Below are 12,301 nucleotides of genomic sequence, written 5' to 3'. Positions count from 1 at the left end.
GGGGGCCACAGGGAAGTAGTTATGGATCATCAAGTCAACAGAAAGTAGATTTACACTCATCCTGTTGTTTAACGTGTTTCTAGAGACTTCCAAAAGTAGACAGAATCTTTCTAAAACCTTATAGCACTGGTCATGCAAATGGACACAAAAGGTGTATTCTCAGCACTCTGAAGGGTTGTAATAAAAACACATTTTCAGGAGTTTCTGTGAGACTACGTTAAAGTTTTGTGTGGGGGGCAAGGAATTAATATTGTGTAAAAATTATAAAAAAATATTCAACTTCTAAATATTTTATCTCACCTCTTCCCTCCCCCCCAAAAAAGAGCGAGAGAGCAAGAGTGTGAGTGATTGGTTTCAAACACTTATAAACTCTTAAAAATATTGTTTCCTTTTTTTGGACTGAAATTTGTCAGTTCATTAGTTTACAGTGGAGACTAAAACCTTTAAGCATTTTGGGGACAATATGAACAGGACGGGTGTAATTAAAAAGTTTCCAATAGATGCATAAGCATTTCATAAGGAAGCTCAGCATGTGACTTGGAATAATTGAATAGTCTGACTATGTACTTCTACACACAAGTTGCTTTATTGTGGCAAAAATCACTTTTTCTAAACATCTTACCCATAAAGAACTGTTGTTAATAAGTCTAAAATCTCATTCACTGCTGGGGTAGAAATTTAAGTGTTTACATTAAAAAAAGAAGCAACTATAATGTCCCATAATTTTCTGCCATAAATCTGTAGCAATATAGGAAGTTAGCGCTGAGATTGTTTCTTTTGTACGTCAGTGCAAATAGTGATCATACATACATTATATATAATAGTGTGTGTGTGTGTGTCTATATATACAATTTATAATTGTGTATATATAATAATAATTTTGCTATACACAGTCTGGAGGAAGAAATTATTTGTTGCCAGTATCAAACTAGGGATTTCAGGCTCAGTGGAAGATGGACACACAACTGTGCAGAAATTAACAAAAATCAGTGGAGTAGGATTTGGTTTAGCAAGATGCCAGGCAGTACATTTGGAGGAGAGATGGTACCAAATGGAAAGGCAGAATGGGAGATATGGATGTGACAGTGAGACTCTGTGCCTCAGGCACTCCTAAGGCTACATACACAATATGGAGATATGTTCCATATAAGTGCCCATGTAAAGTTTCAGGGCTTTTTCTATGCCTGCACAGATCCCCATTAACTGTCTGTTGCATCTCTATGAATAGCGATTGTAGCCTCTCCAGACCCATTTCATTACCTTTGATACCCCTCTACTAGTTAACCCAACCTGTTACTTCTACCTCACAGATTTAAATGAAAATTATAGTTAGACGAAATATGGTTTTAAGAAATAGAAGCACTATAAACACAGAGAGAAGCTTTAAAACCTGATCTGGTGGCATTTCAGAATGATATATAATGGCATGAAATAAAAAGAAACTTTGTAACTATATCAGAAAACATTTTCTGAAATCAAATAACTTGGTTAGGAGATGGTTTGTTGGAGATGTTCAAAAGCAGACTAGAAGCAAGATTCTTTTAAGGGAAAATCCTGTCCAGCAATGGAATAGTTTAGATGGGCCACGAGGTTTTTGTCAAGCCTCTCCTCTTCTGATGTTCTGTAACTTACAGGCAAAGCACAATTTAGTAATGATTATGTTGTAACTCTTGACCTCTATCTATGAGGTTCAGCTATACTTCTAGGATGGGATTTCCTAACCCACTCAGCATTGACCTTCAAAGAACAAGGCCATGCTGAGTGCTTCTGAAAATAGCCCCTGTAATGTATTATTCATTTGTATTACAATAGGACCCAAAGGCCCCAGTGCACTACAAACATATAGTAGGAGGCTCTTCCCTCCAAGAGCTCAGTCTGGATTAACGTATCTGATACAGTTGTGTATTCTTCCCTCTAGTAGACTCTTGCTCTGGGCTGAGGGGTTTTGCAGCACTCTTCAAATATTATATAATGCACTCAACATTTGTAAATAAGATTTTATTCATGTCTCTTTTGCTCTGTGATATGCGAATAGCAATTGTACCTCATGGTTACCTATGAGAACAGTGGTTTTCAACCTTTTTTCATTGGCGGATGCCTAAAAAATTTCAAATGGAGGTGCGGACCCCTTTGGAAATCTTAGGCATAGTCTGTGGACTCCTAGGGGTCCACGGACCATAGGTTGAAAGCCACTGTTCTATAGTAACAACAACCCGTCGCTGACTCCTTAGACATAGTCTGTGGACCCCCAGGAGTCCACCGACCACAGTTTGAAAACCACTGTATTAGAATATTACCTTTTGTGCCTGGAATTTCTCATTCTCATTTACACAGATTTACAAAAACTAATAATCTTCCTTCTCTTGTTTTGGTGATCAGGTGTTAAGCCTTTTGAATGTCTGACTTGCGGAGTAGCCTGGGCTGATGCACGTTCCTTGAAGCGTCATGTGAGGACACATACTGGAGAACGACCATATGTCTGTCCAGTATGCAATGAAGCTTACATAGATGCCCGGACGCTACGGAAGCATATGACCAAGTTCCACAGGGATTATGTACCTTGCAAAATTATGCTGGAAAAGGACACCCTTCAGTTTCATAACCAGGGGACGCAGGTGGAACATGCCATCAGTATTTTAACAGCAGACATGCAAGAACAAGAAACAGAGATTAGCATTGGCAGTGAGGAGATTGAGACTGTGGTAGTGACAGGAGAAACAATTGAAGCTGTTGCAGCTACTGAGGAATGTACATCAGTATCCACTCTTTCTGACCAAAGCATCATGCAGGTGGTGAATTACGTATTGGCACAACAGCAAGGACAGAAAATAGCTGAAGTTACACAAGCCATTGAAACTGTAAAAGTAGAAGTGGCCCACATTTCAGAAACAGAGTGAACACCATCTCTAACAGAGAGCAAGAAGAGTGTAGTATTGTCATGTAACAAGCTAAGTATTAACTGTGAGTATTTGAGGCTTACAGTAATACTGACTTTCAGATACTGAATCTCCTATATTGAGTTTCTTGGCTGCAGAATGATATCGCACAATGCACTGGTTTAAAAAAAAAAAAATGGTAAAAGTGCAGATACTTCAGTACTGAGCAAGAGTTTGGAAGACTGATTTCTGCATCAGTCATAATCAATTAGTACAGAAAGGTCTAAAAATAAAACATTTCCTGTGTAATGGCAGTAAGTATCATGTTGTAAATTTTTTTATGAACTTTTACAAAGAAGCTGTGCTAGAGTTGTACAGCTGTTTCAGTAGAATTTTGCCTTTGTTTTAATATGTATTTCATCAGGGTCAGTGAATGAAGTTTAAGTGATGGGTTCTGTCCTCTTCTTTCACTCCCCAAATCAGGGGATGTTGGACTGCTGTGGAGTGTGTGTTGCCTTGTGAGGGGCTGGAAACCTGTGGAATGGGGTCTTTTGCCTTTAGGTAGACGTGCTAATTGTGTATAAATCTACAAAGTGTGCTCCAGAAATTTTGCAAAATTAGCTTAAACTCCTCAGGACTGTGTGGCAGGTCAGTACACTTAAGGATTCCGCAAACCGTTGTAAAATGACTTGCATAACCATGTAACTGTAACCAAATTTACTCAGTGAGGTCCATTGGAATCTAGGGGGGGAACTCTGTCACTGGCGAGCAGTTACTTCCATAAGTACAATGGGATCAATAGGGCTACTCAAATAAGTAACCGCTCTTCAGTGTGAATAAGGGGTTTAGTCTGGCCCTATATGTGCAACCCTGTTTAATTTATTTTGCTAATTGTCAATTGTGTAAACAAAGCTTTACACTGCTTCGTTGTACTTACCCAAGGCAGGCAAACTAATGATGGATGTAGAACTCTTCTAATTTTATATTAAATTTATGTGGAAATTTCCACACGAAAAAAGTTAAGTGTAATTGGGTGCAGTTCTTTGGGAATGGGACACTGTAGAAATCATCATGGAGAATTGTAATTGAGAAGGGGGGATGGTGGGAGTTGTTAATTCCAAAAGGGACAGGCAGTAGCATTAGGATTGAATAATATGAATGTCATAATATCATGTTAAAAACTAAATTTGTGATAAATATGCTGGAAATCTCCAAAGGCTTATTACACCACAGCTACATGAAAACACGTGTAAGGCAGGCTGTTAACCCTGTTGCATCTCCTCATCTTTGTGGAAGAACTTTCAGTCTCTTTAGGTTAATGTGTTAAAATGAAGTGGAAATATTTGTTTTAATATTAAAGAAATCCTATGCAATGAAGTTGCTAGTATCTTTTTCAGTGACTATATAATTCCCCTGGCTTTTGCTGGAAGCAGAAGCCCTATCTCTGTCTCTCCCAGCCCTGCCAATCTCTCATACTTGATAAAACCATTGTATCATGGCCATACTGTTGTGGATGTATTGAGAGACCTGCCAATCCACTTTCATGTGTATTAAAACAACATATATGTTTGGCATATTTGTAATTCATTATCTTTCAGTAAGATACAGCTCCAGATTGAAGGCAATAGACCTATAGCAATGAATGAGACAGTGTCATCCAATCCTATATGCACAACAGGCGAAAAATGAACGACTTAAGCATGTACGTACATGAGGATAGCTGAGACCACCCTTGAATTAGTATCCTTACATTAGTTTCAGCCTTTGTGGTGATATAATCTACTCTCATTCTGTAATATGCATACTGAGAGTGTTTAGTTCAGGGGACTAAAACAGAAGATGTAGATGTAGTTTTGAGTTCATGTTCTGAAATGATATAGCATAAAAGCTTGTACTGCAAAAGTATTCAATGGGGGTAAGACCACTGGTCCCTGCTAGATAAACTTAACAAATTTGGTTATATTACAATTTTCTTCTGCAGCCTGTGAAACTGGCTTGCCTTACACATTAACAAAATATGGGGCAAAATCCCTGACAAGGTGTCTAACTCATTTGAATTAACATTTCTGTAATGTTCCATCACTTAGCTGAAATATCTCAATTTAGTAGGCTGTAAAACAGACCACTTCTGTGTATTTTGCATGCATGTAGATAAGCTATTGAAAATCTTACTTTTTAAAAAGCAATAACAAATGCAATTACATTGAGTTACTGCCTTGGGTCTGAACTGAGCTGTAGGTTACTGTATTCCAAAGATCAAAATGTCTTCTGTGAGAACCAACATGATGGTGATTTCATATTATTCACATATACCTTGTAACCTCTTATAATTGTGCTAGTCTCTAAATATTGCAATGGAGTAAAATTGCACAAAACATACACTTGAAAAAATAGTGCTAGTTGTTTTTTCCTGAACACTTGTATACCCAAAAACATTATGGACAAGCACCCTGGAAAGATCAGTCCATCATAATATAAACTAAAAACAGAGGTAAGTGTAACAGTTCTTACAGCCATTATAATGTGAAAAGATTTTAATAGATTGTTAGGTAAATTTCCAAATTTTCTGAGTACTAGTAATTTATGCGTAAGTATATATTGATCAAGTTGTGAGGAAACATGTTCAGGATAACTATTTGTAAATATTGTTTAGAACTTCAATTGTATATTCAGTGTACTACCATACAACACAATACTTGTTAGCATCTTAATTAATCCTTGGGCACTTTTATTTATCCATTCCTCTGGAGACAAAGGAGTCAGTTGAATTTAAAAGAAAAGAAGTATAATGCCTTCTGTAAGAAGGAAAATATTTGTTTTAATTGGCTTTATGACCTGCCACTCAATAAAATTACAGAAAAGTTGTTACATAAACAAAAAATCAAGCCAAGAATATGAAAGTTAAAGGCTACGGCACCTCTTCCTTAATGCATACAGTTGTGCCTTAATTTTTTTCAGAATGGCATACGGTAAGTAGGGGAGTATCATTTAGCCTTGCTGTTCCTGGATTTGTGAGGTTGCCTTTATTTATTTATTTTTAAATACACCTCTTAAATTACTAGTTTGAGAGGTTACTACCCTATCACAATTTGTGTGAAATCAGGCCATAAACATGAGCATTTGATTGTTGAAGCTAGATTTTTTGTTTATAAAAACTCATGAAACTCAGTCTATTTCTGAAGTATTCCTACTAAATTCCTGGACATAGTGAATTAAACGTCTTTGGTTTGTACATTCTGCTGTTTTGTTTGGTGTTAGATGTATAAAGTTCTGGTTATTTCTGTCATTAAATAAACTGATCTTTGCCATTAATTATTCTTTTAAGCAACTTTCTTTTCAGAAAAGCTCACTCCAGAATTATATTTTTTGTGGTATAATAGCCACGGAATTCATGCTTAATTGCAAACTACTGAAGGGACTCAGTTACCGGATTGCAGTGAACAGTTCCAGTTTTACAATTCTGGATGGCCAGATTAACTCCTTCCTAGAGAGTTAGATGTGAAGAACATTAAACATAGCAATTTCTCATGCATTTGCATTAAAGTCTCATGAGACCTTGAGATTACTGGCTTTTTACTATGATGGGTGGTCCCTTTCAAATGAAGGGTGGGGGCAGTAAGGGGACTGCTTTACGTTCAAGACCTATGCATATTTTACTTAATTCCAGGCTTTCTGCTATATAATTTGAGGCAGGACCACGGGCTGCTCTCATATCCAGTTGATTTCCCAGTTTCTTATGTATGTTGATACGCATTCAGTGTGTTGATCATTTTTGTTTTGACCAGTAACTGAAATTGTAGAAGTTGTCTGGGTAAAAGCTGGAAGTTTCCACAGTTGGTAACTGGCCCCCCAGAAAAGATGCAATAATGGCAGTGAATTTTGCTATCCAGCAAGCACTCGAGGGCTTGGGTACTGAGGCGGAGAGGAGCAATCTGTTAGGCAGCTGCGGAGATTACTTCTGATTTGGAATGTGCTGGGGAGGCAAGTGTGTGAATGGAGGTTTGAATCTTTTGTTCCATGCCCTGTTAACCCTTGACCCCAATTAGCTGCACACTCCCTCTTACCCTGATATGCTAGTATGTCCAACAATAGTGAACAGTCGTATCATTTTGTTAAAATGATCAGTGTTGAACTAGTTAAGATTGACACCTTAAATTATCACCTACAGAGCAAACACCCGATTGAGATCCCACTTCCCTGTTGCATTATTTGTTTTCCTGCAGGCTCAGGCAGACATTGCTGCATCAGTTTATGTGCAATTCATATTTTGGTTTTCTTTGCACTCACAGTTGCTATAGACTTGCATTCTTATATGATTTGTCCATTATTATTATTAATGAACGTTTATATTGCAGTAGCATTTAGAGATCAATGTGTAGTTTGTTCGTTGAGTAGCAGAACACTGAGTTACAGATTACAATCAATATTACTTGCTAGTTTTACAATTACCTTAACACGAGGATGCCAGTAGCCTTTTCATACAACTGTTTGCACAACAGCAGTTGAAAGAACATCTACAGTGGGATTTGATTACACATGGATATTAAATGCACTACAAAAAGCAAGGTACAGACTCTTTGCAAATGAAACAGCCCCTTTGTTCCCCTACCTATTTAGCTGATCCCCTCCTAAGCAAACCCATCCAAAATAAATTTAAAAATTGTGGAACTAACATGATGTTTACCACCATTACATTGTTCGCTCTGCTTGTGTATTTTATGCCTTCTCTCCTCCGGGGTCTGTCTTGTCTATTTAGACAATATTGTCACATTGTGAGAATAATCACTGGAATGACTTACCAAGGGTCATGGTGAATTCTCCATCACTGACCATTTTTAAATAAAATTGGATGTTTTTCTAAAAGATACACTCTAGGAATTATTTATGGGGATGTCTACAGCCTGAGTTATACAGGAGATCAGATTAGATGACCACAATGGTCTCTTCTGGCCTTGGGACTATATGAAATTATGAATTGTTTCCTTGTACTGATGTCTCCTGTCTTAGACTGTAAGCTTTTTGAGGCAGGGACTGTCTATCTGTGATGTATGTTCAGCAACTAGCACAATGGGGTTCAGGTCAATGACTGGGCCTCCTAAGTGCTACAGTAATACAAAGAATCCAGCGGCAGGATAGGAGGAAATGCATAGAGAAGTATTTGAGATCAGGAAAGGAGCCAAGAATCCTGGGCAAGTGCCTGCTTTGGGGCAAAATAGAGTAGGCATGCGGTGGTGTCAAACAAACCAATCATGGGGTAACCGCATCTGCAGAATTTAGGCATGAGAATGAAGTTCTTAACTCATGGATGGCTAACTACTGTCTGCTGAGGAAATCTGCTCAATGAGGGATTCTCAACCTGGGGGTCTTTCTAGGAAGCCAGGATGATCCAGGCCAAATTTGAGTGAAAGGGGCATTGCAAGTTGGCACTATTGTAGAAGGGTGGATCCAATTTTTTTTTAAAGCAACTTAAGTGAGGTATAATTCAAAAAAAGGTTGAGAACCTCTCTGCTAGATAATTTTGTTCCTAGTAGGTGAAGGGCCATGGGAGTTACACCAAGAAGATGGCACCATTTCAACACTTTGATTCCTTCCTGACCGGGGTGGGGGAGAGGCACCCTTTGCCTCTTGATAGAATATAGTGCAGCGCTGTACTTTGTGAGGACCTGGACTGTGGCTCCTTCCACAAGTCCAAAGGAATGAAATGAGCACTGCGGATAAGGTACTGGCAATGTCCTTGGGAGATTCCCCTCTCAGAAGCCATTCATCCAATTGCAGGTAAATACATATTCCTTACCATCTCAGGTGGGCAGCTGCTACTGCCAGGCACTTTGTGAAATGCCTGGCAGTAGACAAGCTGAAAGGGTAGTCTGTATGGGTAGTGGTTGTAGCTCACTGTAAATGTGTCCTGAAGATTGAGAGCTGCAGCTCAATGCTAAACTTTTAAAGAATTGATGGAGGCTAGTGTTGCTAATCAATTTGAATTGGTACATAAACTTCAGTCATCTCAAGTCCAGTAAACTAATTTCCTCTTTCTCTTTGGGATATAAGGAATTAGCAAGCTTAGGAACCTCTCCCTCTGAAGTCCTGAGGTGGTAAAGCTGTGGTTCTTAATTGACATAAGAAATCCATTTCTTCCCTCAGTTGTTTCATGACATGGATCTGTGAAGAGGGACAGTGAAGTGGGGAGCAAGAAATGGACTTGTATAGAGCAGGTTCTGGTAATAAAATCTCCATTGCCCATCGTTCTGAGGTAATCGTAGCCTGTGGCTGAAAAAAATGGGATTGGGAGAAGGATGGTGGGATAGGTACACAGCTCTTGACTTGAATATCAAACCTTGTGATGGTAGAGAGGGATAGGGCTCTCTTGCAGAAGCAGCAAGACTTCTTAGATGAGTAATCAACAGGTGTCTTTTGCTGATAGGAGGAAGTTCTGTCAGAAATGGCCCTGATATCTAAATGGCTTTCTCCTCCTGGGAAGTGTATCAATACCCAGCACCCCCACTGTTGCCTATGCTCAAGTTATATAATAGTTCATCTGTGCAAGACCACTGGTCCCTGCTAGATAAACTTAACAAATTTGGTTATATTACAATTTTCTTCTGTAGCCTGTGCATAGATCTGGCCCTTGGAAGGGTGATCTTCAGTGGTTGTTCGACTGAACAGATGTAACAAAGCTGCCCCCCTCATGATGATGGATGTGGCTATTCAATAGACTGCTGTATCAGAAGTTTCCAAGGATGGTTTGAGGGAAGTTCTAGCTTCTTACTAGTCCTGCCAAAATGACTGCTTTCAGGCCAACTCTCACTTCCTCTGGAAGCTTGTCAATGAATGGGGATATTCTATCCAAGCTCAGTCATATTTAGTAAATACAGCTTGATCGTTAGCTATGTGCAGTTTAAGAGACACCTAGAAATAGTCCCTTCTGCCTAAGAGGTCAAGGATCTTTTGTCTTTTGAGTAGCTTTAGGGGGTCCTGTTCATTTGGAAATCCTTTTTGAGGGAGTTGGTATCTTTTGTTAGTGTTGAAGATAGAGGCTGCAGACTGCAGCCTCTGGTACTCCACTTATCAGTACCATCAATCTGCCTGGGAGACTGGAATGCAGAATGTTCAATTGTATGTACTTTCTCTTCTATCACCAATAATCCAGTGTCCATAATGTCTACCTTTCCTTGTAAGTCCTGAAAAGAGGCTATTAGGAGGAAGTTGTAGTAGAGAGGATGCCACTGCCTCCTCCAGTGAGGATGAAGAATAAATGCTTAGTAGTTAGCTGAAAAGAGGTTAAGAAGAATTTCCTGTGGCCCATGACATCCTTTGATCTCTTCCACGCAGGGAAAAGGCTCAGTGGTACAAGTTGCTCTTAGAGCAGAGTTGGTAGGTGCCGGTCTCAATGTAGTACTGCGATTCAGGGCCATGCTCCCATTCAGTGCCGAACTCAGTCTGAAGACTGGGGATAGCTGCCTGAGTACTAATGACAGGAACTTTGATTAGAGTCTTTATTTACAGAGCTGCTAAAAGAGCAGGATCTCTTGCAAGAGACACGCTGCTGCGTGAAATGAACATCTTTCTGAATCTGACATACCTCTTGTGGATTGCTCTAGGAGGTAGAGCTTTAGGCAAGTACCTCTGCAGTATCAGACAAAGCAGTGGGATGCACCCCTATCTTTGGGGTGACTGTTCCTATTATTTCAGCTAGTGGTTCTATGAAAGAGCTCAATTTCTTTTCACATTTAGCCTGAGGGAAGATCAGTTGTTACACCCAGCACCCTCTACTAACTAGCCAATTTCCCTCTAATAAACTTTTCACACTAGAAGACTGTTTATCTGCTGTATTTAATCACAGATTTCTTACGTAATGTGAAACAAGGGGTTTAACTGCCTCTTCCTTGACCCTTTTCTAGAGTGAGGTTGCTTCAGACAAATCTGCCATGGAAATTATACAGAGACTCAAGCTACAGGAGGAGGATGAAAGTCTATACTAACAAATCCATATGTGCCAAGTTAGTGTAAATGTCAGTTTTCTTTAGGATGTGAAAATAAGATTTTACTGAAGTAGTGGAAGCTATTAGGCAAAACAGATGGAATTCAACTGGGCCTGTGTTGTATCCACTAGTACCAAATTGTGAAGGGTTGTTGATAAAGTAAACTACCTCCATTAAAATCTACAAGCTGATAGCAGCCTTTTTCTTGCTTTTAAATTTTTTTAGCTGCCCTTGCAAGGTCTGACCCCCCAGCTCCATCCCCTTTCTTTAACAACTTTGAACACTACCTGATCAATTCTAAAATGTCAAGAAATGGTCTAGGCATCAGTGACCATAACCCTATTGATTTTGGGGGACAACTGCACCCTCAAAAGCTGGAAATGAGGGACACATGGAGCTGCTGTCTTCTGTTGATGGCACCTATTAACACCTTGCACTATTACATGTTGATACCTTACATCAAAGAAGAAAAAACTGCTCTCTGCTGGGATTTGAGTAGAGAGGTTGCTTCCATGTCAAACCCTGCTCCAGGTGGGGGAAGATAGGGCACTATCCATCCCACTTTTCAAAGTAGGGCTCAGGTGGAGAAAGGTACTTGGGGGGGCAGGGGGCAGAGAAAGCTGTTCTAGGGGAAAGGAGCGTGGTAGGAAGAATAGAGCAAGGGGAAAGAGAAACCTTTGCCATGAAGGGGGTGGGGGAAGAAGAGAGAATAGAGGGATGCAAGAAAATCCTGGTGTGCACAATAAGCTCTATCTACAGAAGCTATTAAGTATACACCTTCTTTAATTTCTTGTGACTACTACTCAGTGCCAACATACACTGTGGCCTAGAGCCTGAACCTAAACCCTAAGTTTGAGTCACCCCTATTATGAAACACCTTCCACTAACTGACAGACACAAGCAACAGCCTTTCTGGTTGGGTATAAGCCACAAGCAAGTCCAGATAGGAATCTGAGCTATGAAGGCCAAGAGATTTGAGGAGAGGACTGAATGGAAATATAGGAAGCTAGGAATTGTTTGAGGAAGCAGCAGAAGGAAGTCTAGAGACAGGCAGAAGAACTTCCATGATGCTAGGGGAAAGCGCTAGCTGGAAAGAGGCTTGCAACCATGAGCAAAGGAAGTGTCTCCTCCCATGTTCAGGGAAACAGGATTTTATATACATTCTTTGTAAACAAATAGGATTGCACCAAAGTAGCAGCTGACACCATTAATTTCTCCTAACAGACAATGCACAAAACCCCAAATATTGACTAACCACGCAGGTCAAAAGGGGTAACAACATTAAGGTGGTAGCAGTTCTATGTACATTTCCATTGCTTTAGCAGGGGAGTTATTCTAGACAGGTATAACCATGCATTAAATCTATTAAAAGGATAAAGTAGGTGGTACAATTAAATGTCCCATTATGTCTCCACTGCAGTCAACAAGAGTTTGTCACTAACTTCA

The 12,301-nt window shown here is 39.6% G+C and overlaps 1 protein-coding gene across 1 annotated transcript in view; it reads left to right on the top strand.

Moving 5' to 3' along the window:
* The window catches only part of ZBTB11 (zinc finger and BTB domain containing 11), a 37,055-nt gene extending 30,867 nt beyond the window's left edge, over nt 1–6,188 (top strand). Inside the window, exon 11 of the mRNA XM_054045216.1 lies at nt 2,380–6,188. Coding sequence (XP_053901191.1) covers nt 2,380–2,897 — 518 coding nt within the window. The 3' untranslated portion in view covers nt 2,898–6,188. The remainder of the gene's footprint in view (nt 1–2,379) is intronic.
* The last annotated feature ends 6,113 nt before the right edge of the window (nt 6,189–12,301 follow it).

This window comes from Malaclemys terrapin, chromosome 1, assembly GCF_027887155.1.
Source record: "Malaclemys terrapin pileata isolate rMalTer1 chromosome 1, rMalTer1.hap1, whole genome shotgun sequence".
Classification (NCBI taxonomy): Eukaryota; Metazoa; Chordata; order Testudines; family Emydidae; genus Malaclemys; species Malaclemys terrapin.
This window is presented reverse-complemented; position numbering and strand designations above follow the sequence as displayed.